Genomic DNA, 18,444 nt, shown 5'->3' with positions numbered 1-18,444 from the left:
AAATATATAGGTATCATATAATTATTGATCGAATTGTTAAGTTGAATATATTAATACAATTGTAAATATATTTCACAAAAGAAAACGTAAGACGTCATTTAAGCATCTCTATCCACTGCGCACTCGCGCCTGAGAGCGGACTCGCATCTTGCGCAAACCTCTGCATCTCTCTTTAACTGCTTAATGTTTCTCCTCATCGGGACACTGAGTGGAGATTTGGACTTGAAAAAGTCACAGTAGGGGAGGGCGGGAGCTTTCTGTGCTTCAGCACTGGTAGGCTACCGGCACATGACATTATAGGATGGAAATCACTTAATTCAGCCCCCCTCAGCAGGTCCAGCTTTATATCCGAACCAGACTGACTGACATGTTCGTCCTGAACCGTATATAGGGCTTCTGTCCAGAAGCTCTCAAGTCATTAAAGCGAAACCCTCGAGCCGGTGGATGATATAGACACAGTGGATTTAGTTTTTGCGCATCTAATATTTTCCTGAAGACTTTTTGCGAGATTTTTGTCAGCATAGAGGAAATACGTTTTTTGTGTTTTTATTTGGATGCACTTAACAACAGGTAAAGGAGTTGGGTTTTCTGTGGGTAGCATATTTTTGTTTTAAAATAAAAAATTATCATAGTTTTACTATGATAAAAGTATATATTTTTTTCATTATTTTATATTACTGGATTACTGTAACTATATCATTCTTAAACTATGGTTACAATTGTAAGACCGTGGCAAATTTGTGGTAAATAGGGTTTTACCACAGTTAAAAACAAAATAGAAAATGGTTTATTAGCAATTGAAAGGGTTAGCTAAACTTCCCTGACCATTTAGACAATGGTTTTTCATTGGAATAAAAAAATATATATATATATATATTAAACACTGGCTTAACAAACCGTTAAATTGCTTAATTTGTTAAAACTGTTTATGACTTTTATTTGATAAACTCTACTGGGTTGACAGTCTGAACAACGCATTATTGTGTTTTAAACTTTAAACGTTTAACAGGTTTTATACAGGTTATTATATAGTTCATTAGCGTGTAATAAAGTGTTGGTTTCTTATTTAGAGTTTGTTTTTATATTGTGTATTTTGAAGGCGTTATGATACTCAGGAGAAGTCATTGCTTGCTGCCGTTGTTGTTGCTGTGCATCAGTGCTCTACCTCAAGGTAAATTGATGATGCACACCTGTTACTTAACTGCTTTTAAATATTTATTCTATAAACTATATTTCTGTTGTTGATGATGTTTCCGCATATTCAGACATTTTACACCAAGCCAGTTTACTCATTTTTCCATGTGCATCCAAGAACATCTGTGTTTCATTCATTAACATGAAGAGTTTCTATGATGCTCAAAGTTCAAAACTGGATGATGTAACATTTTCTTGAATATCTTGCATAATCATCCCATTAAATATATTGTGTGTTCTCATGTAAACATCTGCACTTTGTTGAAATTGAATCATCTCTTTTCCTCAAATGCAATGTTCTGTTGACTCGTTCAAAGATGGCCATGTGGAAGATGAATCTGCCTTCGACCTTTTCAAAACCAGCGGCATCAGCCGAAAGACGATCGGTGCCAAGATCTTCAAGGGCCATGATTGGAACTCACCGGCGTACCGTTTCATCCGTTTTGACCACATCCCTGCTGTGAAAACTCCAGCCCTCCATCAGATCCTGAAGCAGATTCAAAACAATGAGGGTTTTGTGTTTGTGGCCACTTTACGACAGGACAAGGGCTCCAGGGGAACCCTGATTGGTTTGGAGAACTCCAGCGGGAGCCGACAATTTGAGATTCTGTCCAACGGACGTGCCAACACTCTGGATCTGATCTACTTGGTTAAGGGGTCTCAGAATGTTGTGTCCTTTGAGGATGTGGATTTGTCTGATTCACAATGGAAGAACGTCACGCTGTACATTCACGGAGAGAACGCTCACCTTTATGTAGGCTGTAGCCTCATTGACAGTGTGATTCTGGATGAGCCTTTCTATGAGAACCTGCGACCAGAGGGCAGTCAAATGTATGTGGCTAAAGGATCTATCAGGGAAAACCACTTTAGGGTAGGACTTGTTCTTCTGGATGAACATCATCTTTTATATATGCTTTTAACTGTGGGTATCCCTGCATGATGATACATTAATATATCATTTGTTTTATCAAACGAGTGACAAATGAGTGGTTATACTTTCTTTAACTATATTTACTTGTTTCAGAGGGAAATTATATAATAATTAAATAATAATATTTCTGTAAATCTAACCATGGTCATTTCTAACCGGTGGATTTATTTTGACTTGAGTTGATTCATTTAAAAGGCTTGGTGGCAGAGCACCATTTAAAGAAATCATTTATTCAGATTACTGTAGATTCAGCCTCGATATATATATTTTCGTCATTGTTGTTTTTCCGAAGAAATTTTGTAAATGTATTCAGTTTGGCATGGCAATGGACTGACAATGTTACAATTTCGGTCATCTTACAGGGTTTACTACAAAACGTACAGTTCATTTTTGACACACCAGTCCAGGATATCCTAAAACACAAAGGATGCGAGATCGCCAAACCTGGTAAGAATCAAATCATATCTTTTAAACGAAAAGAATAAACCATAAATGACTAAATCTGAATGGGAAAACCACAGAAGTTCTTGCAATATCTAACAAAACGTTCACCTGTGGCATCTGTTTGGGCTTTCATTTTGTGTGAGAGGGAGGTTTCAGGGATGTGATAATGTATGGACATCTGAATGTTCCAAGGTCTAGTGGATTTTTGCTCTGAGGTCCCTGATCAAATTTGTTTTAAGAGGGTTGGTATGTTTTCCGTTGGATTCCGTTTTCATTTCAGGCTTCTTTGGCTCTCATCTAAGTGGGTCACGAAATCTGCAGATCAGAGCTATGGAAATTTCTGACCATATTACTTCATGTTTATGGGAAATGCTGGTGTTAGTCTAGTGGTTTACGGGTCAACCAATGTGCACATGCCATGAAGTTAAAAACGGTCATAGGAATATACATTGGCGGGGCTTTTCTATGCCATACGCTTTTAGAGAGTGTGGAAAAAGTTCATACTTACATCAATTTCTGTACACACAAAGGGTGAGATCATGAACTGGTTTGTGGGGCTGGCATTTTTTTAAATTGAATGGTATGTGCTTTGGTTTTCTTGGTTGCACTCTCATGGAGAGAAGAGTGCTTGGATAGTCATTTTTATATGTAAATAATCACATCCCTGGATCACATCCCTTTCGTGCTTAAGTTTTAGACCATGACAAAGCCGAGCCTTGTGTGAGCTGTGAGGGTGTGAGCATGTCTGTCGCACCGCATCACTTCTTCTTAATTATAATTGAATAAGTATGCATAGGATATGCAGAGTCAAAAAAAAACTTCCATTTCCATCGCCAACACGGATACGTGCCAACTGCAGCAAGATCGGATGCCAATGCAGAGGTCCCTATAAACTCACCAATGCCCCAGTTAAGGACTGCCACGTATTACTGAATAAAAGGCGAAATGCGCAAAAGTCTGTCAAGAAATTCTCAGAAAAAGACGCACACAAACACACACTTATTTTCCCAGCAATGACTGAAACCCCCAAGAGATTTGAACGAGTTCAGCAGTGTTTAACAACTGCATGAATCTCACAGGGACCTCGGAAGGTAACAACACGGCTCCCTGATTTACTGTCTCCTGTCTTCCAATAATCTGGAGAAAATTTACACAAATGACCCCAAATGGCTGCAGATATCTAAGGGGAGGTTTTGCATGGACGGCATTCCTCTGCTATTGCGTACATCTCTAACACCCTTTTCTTTTTCCTTAGACGTGCCTTGAAAAATCTATGGTTTTTTAAACGTTACTTCTGAGTGGCTTCTGCACATTCATTATATTTAAATCAGAAGGGTGGGATTTGGGAAAGAATTAAACATCTGAAAGCGTGGGGTGTGGAGTTTGCTTCACATCTGTTAAGCCTAAAATACTCTATTTATCTGTTATAATATCTTTTATCCTAGTGTCAGATGCTAAGTCACGGGCTAATTAAAGTGAAATGCTTGAACACTGTGACTGCTGCAATGGCATAAATTTGGGAAGGTAGCTGCTTGCTGTGTTTTAGCATAAATGTTGACGTTAAAGTGATTGTTCACCCAAAAAGGAAAATTCTGTCATTATTTACTTACCCTCTTGTCATTTCAAACCAGTATTACTTCTTTCTTCTGAAGAACACAGAAGAAGGTATTTTGAAGAATGTTGGTAACCGGCACCCATTCACTTCCATTGGCTTTGGTCCGCAATAGAAGTGAACAGGTGCTGCCGCTGTTAGGTTTCCAATTTTCTTCAAAATATCTTCTTTTTTTGTTCTGCAGAAGAAAGAAAGTAATACAGGTTTGAAATGACAAGAGGGTTAGTAAATAATGACAGAATTTTCCTTTTTGCGTGAACTATCACTGTGAGATTTTAAGACTAAGATAAAGTTCAAGTCTGTTTGATCATTGAAGTTTCGAGACAATGATCGGCTGCTGTCTTTTCTCTTTTAGAGGAAGTAAACGTGGTAAATGAGAGTATAGAGACTGTGTCTGTGGGTACAGCCATCTCCACCAACTTCATCACACAGAAGGAGAAGTTGGCCTCAGAGATGTGTGAGCGTTCCTGTGAGGAGCTAAGCACCATGTTCCAGGAGCTCAAAGGTCTCCGTATCGTCGTAGGCAACCTCATCGACGGCTTACAGAAAGTGGTAAAGTTGTGTTTTTTGATCATCAGAATAGTTCACCCCAAAATTAAAATTCTGTCATCCTTTAATCCCAAACCCTTTTTTACCTGTTTAAGCTGGTCACCAATCTTTAATATAATGCTATAAAATAATGCAAAGATTTTAGTGTGTATGTAAAGACAAAAATGTAAAGAAATGAATCTGCACGCTTTGCACCTCACATCTGTGTGAACATTGTAATCCCCACAATTCACGAACAACACTTCATGACCAAATTGATGCAAATATTGTAGTAAAAGCTTCGCTTGACTTGCTTTTGTGTGTGTTCTGACTGTGCCTGTGTGCGTGTGTGTTGGTCAGTGGCCAACCTGTGATTCAGAGATTTTTTTAACAAATAAATTGGATTATGGTGCTTCAATTGAAAAAGAAAGTCTAAATAGAACCATTAAAGGAAGAAATGGAGGCAGTGGAAAATGGGAATATGTGGGCAAGGTTTTTATGATTTTTTTTAGAGGGAGATAGGAAGTGTGAATAGGAACCTAATCGTGTCTGGCAGTGTTTAAACAGCCTCTTTATCCTCCGCTGGGAGCTTCCCAGCTATGAGGGAGTCTGGGCATAATCTCTAGGAAATCCAGCCGCTGGATGCTGCGGGTCCCTGAGGCTCTTCCAGACCGTGTGGTGTTCTGTTTCAGAACTTCCTAGCCACTGCCTCAGATTGGTGTTCTCTTATACGTGCATGGATTAAATCATCAGATGGGCTTGTCTTGCATTTTCTGTTGTTGTACATACTTGTGTGCTTTAGCAATTTAAATAATATTTTCTTTTCTTTCCTTTCATTTATTTTTGTTTTCTTTTGCTCTGACTTTCTTCTCTATGTTTCCTCTGTGGAGGATTTCAATTGGAGGATGGTGTGAAATTCTTTTGCTAATAGTTCTCAGGTCTGCTCTTGTACTGCTCAAAGCTTGCTCTTTCAGCTCAGGACGCTTAATAGATCCTGGAGATCTTTTCCCCAAACTCCTTTGAAGACATTTTCATAATAAAAAGCACATCTTTTAAAGGCATACACAATATAAAGAAAATGTTCCAAAATTTAAATCACCTTTCTTTATCTACACGTGGAAGACTGGAAGCCTGCTATTAAAATGTTGTCCATCTGTCTGTCCTGCTGCGCATCTGTCGGTCAGACTGAGGAGAACACTGTGATGAAGGAGGTGCTCAGGAACATGAAGAACATCAAAGACAAGCGCATGTGCTGGCAAGACGGCCGACTTTTTGAGGATAAGGAGGACTGGGTCGTGGACAGCTGTACTAAGTGCACCTGTCAGGTAGGAAGAACTGATGAATGGAAAAGTGATCTGCTCTTTGTTCTGAATGCTGAATTTGTTCTTTATGTTTTCTGCAGGAATCAAAGATTGTGTGCCATCAGATCACATGTCCTCCAGTAGCCTGTGCCAGCCCGACTTTCCTGGATGGAGAGTGCTGCCCGCTGTGCCTGCGTAAGTAGAGTTTCTGATGTCTCTCTGAGACCTATGCTTTCTCTTTGTTCTTTTTGTCTGCTTTGTTGTAATCACAAAATGCAGGCGTTTATTCAACACTATATTCATGTATGGGCCATCCATTTATATGTCAATGGTGTTTGGGGGCCTGAAAATGCTAACTTAAAAAATGGGCTTTATGGAAGGCAAACTTCATAAATGTGATTTTGTGAAAACGCTGACATCATGCGCATTACATGTTCAGTCTTTAATTATGCAAAAGTACTTGTAGTCTTTCTTTACAGTGACATTTAGAACAAGATTGTTTTGACAATGAATATTGTTGGGTTTTTTAAGAACGGAAAGGAAAAACTTTTCAGTTTTCAGTGTTTCAGGCAACAAGTTTGCGATTACTGCCCTCTCTCCTCCACTATAGCTTCATGTATCTAGATGCACAAAGCATACACTGCTAATGCTAACAGATATGAACAAAACACTACAAAAGTTTTGATTTCATTTCTGATTGTTTTATTTAATTATTTAGCACACAGTTTTTATTTAAAGCGACTTAGAAATGAGGGTTAAAAAATTACAAACTTACAAAATTTATGACTTGTTACATGTCAAATGTAACATTTTGTCAAAGTCGTCTTGTTTATTTTGTGATAGTAACATTGCTGCATGTGTAAAATTACTTCCCCACAACAAAACTAACAAAGTTCTTCACAGTTTACTGTTGCCCTCAATTTAAGAGCTTATTGGAACATGTTTCTGTTATGCGGCACAGTTTTTACCTTTTCAGTCTAGATGACCTCAAGCCTTTGTGGTGTGACTAATGTAGAGTTTTAAAAATACATAAATGCTTTTGTTTTTTATTGTGTTTCTTGAGTTTGCCAACCGCACATTTTTATTAGCGATGAGTTACAAGCTTTACTATATGTTCCCATGCTCTGAAGTGGGTCGAGAAAGATGATGTCATATGTACAGTAACTTCAAATGTACAGTATGTTGCCTTTGCTCTTTAAATAAAGCAGCATTGGGGATCACCCTGATGGGTGTGGTGGTGAGGTCACACTAAACCATACACTAAACATACTTGTGTGTTTACAGCTAAAGACAGCGAGGATGGCTGGTCCCCCTGGTCAGAATGGACGGAGTGTACCGTCACGTGTGGAACGGGCACACAGCAAAGAGGCAGGTCATGTGATGCCACCAGTAACCCCTGCAGCGGCCCTTCCATCCAAACCCGCAGATGCAGTCTGGGAAAATGCGACAGCCGTGGTGAGACAGGTTTTGCTCTACCATTATACAGTAAATTACACACTTCCTAAATCTGTATAGTTTCTTTGTTCTGATGAACACAGAGAAAAATGTTTGCAAGAATGCTTGTAAGTAAACAGTTTTTGCACCCCATTGACCACCATTGTAGGAAGTCAAAAGTACCCCAGAACTGTTTGCTTTCATGCATTGTTCAAAATATCTTCTTTTGTGTTCAACCGAACAAAGAAAGTTCTGGATTTGGTCAAATACTGTAGAAGTAATGAGTCTGGATTGACCTAATGTTACAGTAAGTTTCAGTTATTTCTCACACTATCGGTCTTGTGAGAATGGTGGTCATTCCACCCTTTCCCTAAATATTAATATTATTTTTGGCCTGAGACAGTTGATACAGCATTGCGAGGTTAAATATTGCTATCCTGAATACTGAATTCAAATTCCCCCCACCCTCAGAACATCAGAAATCATTGTAATGATAAAACATGATGCTTTTCTCTGTAATGGTCTCTGTAGGCCGGGTTAAGGGTGTGTGTTTAAAATAAAAAGAGTAAAAAGAGAGGTCTGAAATACAGCTGTCTTCTAAACAGATGTTAAAATGTCATAAAAAAGTGGTGAAGAAAAATGCAAGTTCAGCCAGACTTTATCTGTCTGTTTATTTCCAGCCAGATTCCCTGACTCTGTATGAACACACAAAGAATTGCACATTTCAGGGTGAGATTTACATAATGTTAAAACTTTAATTTCAGCAAAATCACTTATTACAAGTCATGTCATACTGACAATACCTCATTTTGTGGCAATCAGAAGTTTTTTGTATTTTCAGTATCGTTTGTGTATAAAGTGTGTGCTAATAGATAAACTGATGTTGAATGAACTGGTATTCTTTACTCTCTGTGAACTTCTAATGAACGTCATGTAGCTCTTTGTGGTGTACCAATGCAAAATCTGTCTTTTAACTCTGGTTTACGGTTGACTTAAATGTGTTTTATAACTGACAGATGTTAGCAGCTGGTCTCTTGGATAGCAGTCGACAAACTGCCTGTGTTACAGTGACCCTTCGGCAAAAAAAAAAACATGAAATAAGAAAGCTCTGAATTCTGCATCTCCCCTTTCTCTTACATCTTTTAATAAAAGTGTTTATGTTTGAAGCTACCAAGAAAAGTAGACTCGTCTGTCGTCACTCATAAGCAAATACATCTAGTGCATATGACTTACAGTTATCTCTTTGACTTTCTTTATAGTACGTCAAGATGGAGGTTGGAGTTTGTGGTCCCCCTGGTCGTCTTGTTCGGTAACCTGTGGGGAGGGGCAGATCACACGAATCCGCCACTGTAACGCCCCTGTGCCTCAGCTGGGAGGAAAGGACTGTGAAGGCAACGGGAGGGAGACACAAAAGTGTGAAGCCAAACCCTGTCCACGTGAGTATAAATCATTCGTTTCTATGGAATCTTGGCTGTTTCGATACTAATTACACTTTCTTCTTCTCGTATAGTTGATGGAGCCTGGGGCCCGTGGTCTCCTTGGGCGATCTGCTCCACCACCTGCGGAGGAGGAACGAAAAGTCGAACGCGCGTGTGCAACAGTCCTCGGCCACAGTATGGCGGCAAAAAATGTCAAGGAGAATCTAGAGACACTGAAGCCTGTAACAAACACGACTGTCCAGTGGGTATGTTCACATTTGATATTTCTCACTCTCTGACTTTTGCACTCCATTTCCATCCATGTTGCAACTGTGTGCTACTACATAATAATGTTTTTTTATATAAAGAGTACATATCAAAGTCCATTAAATGACTGATCAATAATCCATAAACATTTAGTGTTATATCTCTCTCATCCTTGTTTACTTCATCAGATGGTTGTCTCTCTAACCCCTGTTTTGGGGGTGTTGACTGCACTAGTTCCGCCGATGGCTCATGGGAGTGCGGGCCCTGCCCTGTCGGTTTCCGTGGCAATGGAACATTCTGTGAGGATGTTAATGAGGTACCAAGAACATTGAGATTTAAAACAAATTAAAAATGCCGTATTTGAATGTTTAACATAACATTTTGGGTTTTCTGTTCATAGTGTGACATGGTGCGTGACCTGTGCTTCAACTCTCAACTGTGCATCAACACAGACCCGGGCTTCCACTGTTTACCTTGTCCTCCTCGATACAAAGGCACTCAGCCTTTCGGAATGGGAGTGGAGATTGCAAAGGAAAATAAACAGGTCAGTGATTCAGTTATCAGGCAAATTTGATCAATTGTTGCATAAGATTCAATCTGCTGACTATTTAGCCATATGTCCGGCTTTTTAGTCTTGTGTATCCAGACTTCTGATTTACGACATCTGTTTTTTTCTGGAAGCATTGACTTAGATGGGACACGATCACCTGTTATGTGCCCAAACCCAAACACTATTTATTTGGGAGGTTTATCTAAAATAGGGCCGTATAAAAATCACAGGAAATAGCTGGGTTTTGTTATAAGAATGTTAGGTAGCAAACTGGTAGAATGGTACTGAATGTTTTTTTAACACCAAAATGAAAATGATTTCATTATTTATTCACCCTCATGTCATTCCAAACCTGTATGATTTCTTTGTCCTGCAGAACACAAAATAAAATATTTTTAACCAAATAACACAGGACCCCATTTACTTTCATTGTATGGACACAAAACCACCAAGACATTTCCCTAAATATCTTCTTTGGTCTTCTAAAGAAAAAAAGAGTCTTGAACAGGCTTTAATTGACATGAGGGTGAATAAATAATGAGCAAATCTTTAATTTTGGGATAAAAATGCCTGATTTGGGGGATTTTATCAGTAACAGTGTTAAATTGTAAAACTATAGTTTGAGTTTTAAAGTAATAGTGATAGTTCACCCAAAAATTCTTTCATCATTCACTCACCCTCTTCTCATTTCAAACCTGTATGACTTTCATACACCAACGATGATATTTTGAAGAATGTTGTTAACCAGTACTCATTCACTTACATTGGTTTTGTGTCCATACAATAGAAGTGAATGGGTGCCGATGCTGTTTGGTTATCAACTTTCTTCAAAATATCTTCTTCTTTGTTCTGCGAAAGAAAGAAAGTCATTGAGGTTTGAAATGAAAAGAGGATGAATAAATGATGACAGAATTATCATTTTTGGGTGAACTATCACTTTAGAAAAGTATTCTTCATTTGCAGTCTTGATGCCAGATTTACATTTCACAAATAGTGGTATATTTATATATCTGTGTATGTGACATACAAATCTTAAAATGTATACCTAGGTTGGTCCCTGTAGGTGTATTGTGAATCCCTTTGGACAGAACGTGTGTGCTAAATGAAAAAATCTCCCCACTGCCGCAGCACATACCAGTGTCCAACCATATGGATCTGTCACTCAGGCTTTGTTCCTATTCCTCTATGTTCAACCAGTTTTAAAGAATTCTTGGAGAACTAGCTGTTTTGCTGTTCTGCCCAAAGATTTCATAACGTCCGATCTAATACGTTTGGGTTGCTTTGATCGAGAGCCCTGGAGTAATAAATTGGGGCTGAACAAGAAAAAGAGGCTGAAAGAAATTATTTCAGTGTTCCAGCATATTTTACAGCTGAGATACTCAGATTTTTAACAAACACGATGGTTCAAAGCTGAGATCATTCAAGGTATAAAATGATAACTATTTTAGTTTAACAGTATATACAGCACAGCTGAGAAAAATATCATAATTATTATACATATCCATTATACATAGATATGGTATTATTGATAGTCATTGTGTTAAAGGACGTTTGTTCATTCTTCTACAGATTTGTGAAGCAGAAAACCCCTGCAAGGACCAAACCCACAACTGCCACAGGTCGGCTGAGTGTATCTACATGGGCCACTTCAGTAACCCCATGTACAAATGTGATTGTAAAATCGGCTATGCCGGGGACGGCCACATCTGCGGCGAGGACTCTGACCTCGACGGCTGGCCCAATCACAACCTGGTGTGTAGAGCCAACCAATCATACCACTGCAAAAAGGTAACAGACATTCCCTAGTTTTCTTTGTCTGCAAATCAAAACTGGCGATAACTAAAAACATCTAATTTGCAGGACAACTGTCCCAACCTTCCAAACTCGGGACAAGAAGACTTTGATAAAGATGGTCAAGGAGACGCCTGTGACAAAGATGATGATAATGATGGAATCCTGGATGAAGGGGTACAACAAATCTCTTTAATTGTATGTTTTCCAATCTGCAATCTACAATTTTGTTAATGTCTCATTCTTTCTGTTGTGTTCCAGGACAACTGTCCTCTACTGTATAATCCCAGGCAGTTTGATTATGATAAGGATCTTGTGGGCGATCGTTGTGATAATTGCCCGTACGAGCACAACCCTGCTCAGATTGACACAGACGGCAATGGTGAGGGAGATGCCTGTGCGGCGGACATTGATGGAGACGGTGAGAAACTGCCAGCTGTGTTTCCATAGGAACCACCAAATTACCAATACGCATCTACCTAATGCTTATATACTAATTTTTAAGTGGACAGTTCTGATCTATAACTGGTGACCACAATGCCTGCTTTAATGCGAATGTGATATAAACATAACAGTTTAGATATACAATGTATTTAAATTAACATTAGTCACAGAAAATGAAGGGATAGTTCACCTAATTCTGTCATCATTTGCTCACCTTCGAGTTGTTCCAAATCTGTTTACATTGCTTTTTTATGATAAAGACAGAGGAAGATATTTAGAAGAATGCTTACAACAAACAGTTATTGGCCAACGTTGACTACCATAGTAGGAAACATTACTTTGTTCTGTTGAACACAAAATAAGATATTTTGAAGAATGTAGGACCTCTAACAGTTCTGGGGCACTTTTAACTACCATTGTAATTTTTCCTACTATGGTAGTCAATGGGGTCCAAGAACTGTTTGGTTACAAGCATTTGTCCAAATATCTTATTTTATACAGGTTTGGAACAACTAGAGAAGAATTATTCACACTTAAAACACAATTGCATTGGACGTTGATAGATTTTGGTACTGTCATCAATGCCATCACAATTACTCTCAAAATACCCAAAAACCGGTGCAAATTTCGGACAGTTTGAACGTTACCAGGTCTCTTGTGTAATGCTAACATTACTGTTTTACTGTGTTTTCCAGAGGTTCTGAATGAAAATGATAACTGCCCTTACATGTACAATGGTGACCAGAAGGACACAGATATGGATGGAGTGGGTGACCAATGTGATAACTGCCCTCTGCTGCACAACCCTGACCAGGTACATATATATCCCTTGCCATTTAACCTCTACTACAAAAAAAATGTATGTTTTATCAAACTGTTCATGTGTCTTGTCATGCTGCCCGTCTTTCACATAGCTAGTGGATGACTTTGTCACTCCTTAGGTTTGATTTTGTTGAAATTCAACAGACACTGGACTGGAATGACAACAATATATCTAGAAATGCTGATTAAAGGAAAATATTGAATGGTCTTTTAAATTAATGTTACCAGAAGGTATAACTTTCTGGATTGGAGAAGTGTTATATAAGATAAACGTCTTGATGAGGTTGTGCAGCCAAAAAGTAGAAAACAATGCTTGGTTCTGTAGTTCAAATGTAAGATTTGATAAGAATGACACAGCAGCATTTTAATGTATTTGTATTGTTTAACCAGTCGGACTCTGATAATGACCGAGTTGGTGACCAGTGTGACAACAATCAAGACATTGATGAAGACGGACATCAGAACAACCTGGATAACTGCCCGTACATACCCAACGCCAACCAGGTTGACCACGACAAAGACGGCAAGGGAGATGCTTGTGATTTTGATGATGACAACGATGGGATCCCTGATGAGAAAGACAACTGCAGGCTGGTGTCCAACAAAGATCAACATGACTCTGATGGTAAATTATTGTATTGCATGGATTATGGTTGGATTTAAAACAGCTCAAAGAGATTCTCTGTATTTTAAGACATTGCGGGAAAAAGTTCAAACACAAACATTTCCAGTTTAAGGAATTCTAAATTTTATACAGAATCCGGCTAGGAGTGTAAAACTGGCAGTGATTTCTAACTCCTTCCCGTTCTGCTTGCTCCCAGGAGATAAAATGAAATTTCTTAAAAGTGCAACCAGCTGCATGCCTGACTGTACATCTGTAGCAATCTGATAATGAATATAAAATGCGCTGTGATCGACATTTCACATTGAGTTTATTTATGACCTAATTTGATCTTGTCCACCCACAGGGGACGGAAGAGGTGATGCCTGCAAAGACGATTTTGACAACGACAGCATTCCTGACATTCTGGACGTGTGCCCTGAGAACGACGGCATCAGCAGCACTGACTTCCGGAAGTTTCAAATGGTTCATTTGGACCCTAAAGGAACAACCCAAATTGACCCCAACTGGGTGGTCAGACACCAGGGCAAAGAGTTGGTTCAGACTGCCAATTCTGACCCTGGTATCGCTGTGGGTGAGTATGAGATCTTTTAGAACAGCCCCTCTGGTCTTTATATTAACTTCTCTTTCACTAATTGCTCTTCAATGTTTTTAATCCCCCCCAAGGCTTTGATGAGTTTAACGCTGTAGACTTCAGTGGCACTTTCTACGTCAACACCGATAGAGATGACGACTACGCCGGGTTTGTGTTTGGCTACCAGTCAAGCGGACGATTCTACGTGGTTATGTGGAAGCAGATTACTCAGACGTACTGGGAGGACCAACCTTCTAAAGCATTTGGCATCTCCGGGGTATCTCTGAAAGTGGTCAACTCCACCACAGGCACCGGGGAGCATCTGCGTAACGCCCTGTGGCACACAGGAGACACACCTGGACAGGTGAGACTAACACTCTTCAGTATCACCTTTGCTTGGATTCCAAAAAGCTCTTCGCGAACTGATTCTTGCGTATGATCCGACAGGTCCGAACGCTGTGGCACGACCCAAAGAATATCGGCTGGAAGGATTATACTGCTTACAGGTGGCATCTCATCCACAGACCCAAAACAGGCTTCATTAGGTGAGCAGCAGATGATGTTCTATACACCTGTAGTTATCTTATGAAAAGCGTGCAGAGTTGATAGATCTGTGTTACTTGTCTACAGGGTGGTGGTTTATGAGGGGAAACAGATCATGGCGGACTCGGGCTCTATTTATGATACGTCCTATGCAGGAGGGAGATTAGGATTGTTTGTGTTCTCCCAAGAACTTGTTTACTTCTCTGATCTTAAGTATGAATGTCGAGGTGAGTAGATTTCAATTGTACCATGTTTTGCAAGATATGTGCATTTCTCTTAATTCACATCAAGGAAGAAAACAACTATAAAATTTGATTATAAAAAAGCTTGATAATGGAGTCCACCAGAGTAGAACAATAACCGAACAGAGGAACGATAATATAATGATCACTTTTAGAGCAATTTCTTTCAGTAATACATCCTATAACGACCATATCAAATACTATGCAGAACACACGGCCTACTTGTTGACTGCCATTGGTCAAGGATGCACTAACAACATTTTCTTTTTTTGCCTTTCAGATAACTGAGCAAGAACAGAAATGGAACCTGTAAGAGACTTTAGCACAGTTACACACTTACACACAATCTGATAAAAACCAAAGACTTTGAAGGACACAATGAAACACACCCCAACCATATTGAGCCTAGCAAATCTATAGGATTAATCATATAGCTTGTTTTAAAGTAGATCATGACAGATCATATCAAAAGTACTTTTTTGGTATTCACACACTTTCATCAATCATTTCCTGACAACTTAATTACCCTTCTGCTTTCCTTGCACAAGATTTTTGGACTAACTTCCTGTGTATTTTTACATTGTGCCGAATTCTTTTTTCATGTTGTATTCATCTTTTTCTACAACCCTCGATTCTAACAGGGGCTTCGGGTTTGATTAGCATATAAATGTTTTAGAGACCTTTGAGATGAAGATGTTTATATTAAGACTGTATCATAATTACTTGTGTAAAGTATTTATATGACTCTTGCAATTCAGTATCAAGTTTGTGTCTAGTTTATTGCGATGCTTTCAGAACCTAGACATTGTAAATACTAATTTATTTGTTTACACTGACAACATTTGATTGTCCAGATTTTTTTAAGGCTGAGCTTTTAAGACGTTCAATTTGAGACTTCATGCCTGTGCAGTTTTGTATCATTCAAGACTTGACAGTCATGTTTTGAAATGTGAGTTTTGGTTTGTTGTTGTCCCTAGTCACACTGCATTTGTTACATTTATCCTAAATGTGCTGGTCCTAAAACACTTCTTTCTTTAAATTCCTTTATTACATTTTCTCAGATGAACAGAATAAACAGAGTAAAAAATGTAATAAGACTAACAGTTTGGTTTGAAAGACATATGAATATGAAGATAAATGTCCATTGTCTTGTACTATGTTTAGATCATTTTAGCCTGAAAATATCCACGTGTTTTTTTATTTTTGCTTTTAGATTAATAGTCATTATAATTGCATATTTTGTAAAAAAAAAAAGGTGCAATGCCTTTGATTTGAATGCAACATCCCAAAAACCCTCAACTTAAAAAAAAGTTAAATTTTTTGTAATATTACATATTTTCCACGTATAATTTGACTTTTTTTACATACACTTTCAAATATGACAGAAAAAGAAAGCAAATTTATAAGAAAAACGGGGGAAACATGTAATTTTACAGGGAAAACTGTTATTTTATTTTAAAACTTTTTTATACATCTGTTTAAAACATTATTTTATTTTTTACAGTGCTTGCAAAGTTTTCTACATCTGTTATTCTTACAACTTTTAGAGATTGTTCTTAAATAAAGGTTAACACACACATTCTCCATATTCTGAAATTGAACATAATGTTAATTTTTAAAGAATTGTTTTTCTTCTACTAAAACAAAATAAAAGAACACACAAGTGTTTAAATTGTCAAAAATGGCAAAAACCTAGACAATATTCAGCTACGTGCTTGAATTTATAATGCCAGGCCTTTGTAAACCAAATTTTTTCCTTCATTTTAAAGGTTCCAAGTCTTTCTGATCTCCAACAGACACACTCTTATAAAGTCTCCTGCAAAACACCAACTGACGTTTGTGACTTCCATCTGCTCTACAGAAGAAGCCAAGATACCATTGATATGTTGTAAATGCGGTTAGTCCAAAGAGCGCTTTAGCAAGCCAGGATCTGGCTTTGTGAGATAAACATGATAGACTACTGTCATTTATAACCAAAGGAAGAGGCACCAGGCCAGACCCTTTAAGTACACCAATCTTCAGAAATGAAACAATAATGTTTTCTCTTACAGTACCTGGGTTTCCTCACGGACCATAAGTAAGACATTACAGCGATCTTTTCCAGAATCAACTGTTCTTTTTCGAAACCACTTGCACCATGTGGTATAAATTAATAGTTGTGTTTTTAAATCTTTCTTTTCCACGTGTTGTTCTTATGCACAGAACACTAAATTGGCAAATTTGTATTCGCAGTATCTCAATCATTTACCGAACTAAATACCTAGACAAAAGCACACCGAATGTGGCTTTCTAAGTGAGCGGTAATCCTCAGGCGAGCAAGAGACCATTTGGTAAATATTAAGATAAATGAGTCTTTAATTGAAGCTGACTGTGAAACTTCTCACTGACTGACGTTCGGTTAGCAAGTGCTGTCAACCAAACAATATAAATGTTAACAAGTGTGGCCCTGCACCACAGGCACCCATAACGTACTCTAGCCTGAGCCAGTTTTCTATGGAAACAACAACAATCAAATGAACAGTTTTTGCAGTGAAACACAAGAGAAAGAATCTGCATTTTTTTTACATGACTGTAATAACAATAGAATATTGTATTTAAATCTATCCTTTCTTTGCCCTTTCAGTTGCTGTTTTTAACCTGACCTCTCTCAAACATGGCTGATATTAAATACAGCTGTCGGATGATTCTTTAAATTATCTTTCTAATAAATAATCTTTCAGTTTTGCTCCCTTTTGGCATACGGCTGCATTGTGATGCAAGACCATGAAATGCTCTGTTCTGGATCAAGACTAGACAATAGCACTACACTGCGCCTCCCAAATGACGTTTCGATTATTTTTCTTTTTAAGCCATAGAAACCATCTCGCTTATGATGTCAGCTACGATCCTTGTGTTACTACAGAATAAGATAGGTCAAATGCGGAGTGCAGTGTTTCAAAGGCAGAATGGGAGCTTTCATTTTATGGAGTTATAAGTAAATATTGTGTCTACGCTTGACATTGCTGGTTGATTTTCGGTGTGCTGTGAGAAATATTTGCTTTTCTGGGTGCAAAGATCATTGAGCTACACGAGCAGTACTGGTCGGAGTGGGAATGGTCTTTCTCACAGTTCCGAATAATCACATCTGAATGTGAGGAACATGGAGTAGTTTCCATTAGAATGGGCCGGAAGTTCAGTATCCTAGGAGGCAAATAGCCCATGGAGATATGAAATATGCAACCGTCACTGCATTTACTCATTCGACGGCTCTGCCATAGATGCTCGATGACATAACAACACACAAGAGTTTTTCTTTGACATTCAGATTTGCATGGTACATGGACTCGAGGGTGTTGAAATATCTTGTACTCACTGCTCTGACACGTTGGCCTTCTCAAGTTATCAACAGAGGTTATTGAGTTATAAATCTAATAATGAATAGAGGTCATGCTCTTGGACAAGAACAGAACTGCATGGACATTTGTAAATTAGTTCTCTTATGGCGTGGCATGCCAAAACCCTTGATACAAGCGATGGGAGCGTTTGCCTTCACAGCATGGGAGCCAGACCTCCCACTGTGACAAAACCACAGTTTTACACAACCTACTGCTAGATGCAATTTTTTGTGAGTCCCCCGCTGTCTGATGTTGCCATTTAAGCATTAAACATCTTTTATGTTCCGAGACGTAAGCTGAATGAATCCAAAATCTGAAGGAAATTAAATAAACAAAATCTGCATCATTTTACA

The 18,444-nt window shown here is 38.5% G+C and overlaps 1 protein-coding gene across 1 annotated transcript; it reads left to right on the top strand.

Moving 5' to 3' along the window:
• Positions 1–213: 213 nt before the first annotated feature.
• On the top strand, positions 214–16,282 carry thbs2a (thrombospondin 2a). Its single transcript, XM_056761126.1, has 22 exons — positions 214–570; positions 1,100–1,171; positions 1,512–2,065; positions 2,488–2,572; positions 4,537–4,733; positions 5,894–6,034; positions 6,112–6,205; positions 7,295–7,465; positions 8,704–8,880; positions 8,955–9,128; positions 9,318–9,445; positions 9,530–9,673; positions 11,249–11,467; positions 11,540–11,647; positions 11,732–11,891; positions 12,610–12,728; positions 13,127–13,361; positions 13,705–13,932; positions 14,025–14,296; positions 14,380–14,477; positions 14,563–14,702; positions 14,998–16,282. Exons 1-22 carry the CDS (start codon positions 555–557, stop codon positions 15,003–15,005), a joined length of 3,540 nt encoding a protein of 1,179 aa, XP_056617104.1. The 5' UTR covers positions 214–554; the 3' UTR covers positions 15,006–16,282.
• Positions 16,283–18,444: the final 2,162 nt, after the last annotated feature.

Source organism: Triplophysa dalaica, chromosome 11, assembly GCF_015846415.1.
Source record: "Triplophysa dalaica isolate WHDGS20190420 chromosome 11, ASM1584641v1, whole genome shotgun sequence".
In the NCBI taxonomy this organism is placed as follows: Eukaryota; Metazoa; Chordata; class Actinopteri; order Cypriniformes; family Nemacheilidae; genus Triplophysa; species Triplophysa dalaica.
Note: the sequence above shows the minus strand (reverse complement) of the source record. Positions and strands in the feature narration are given on the sequence as shown.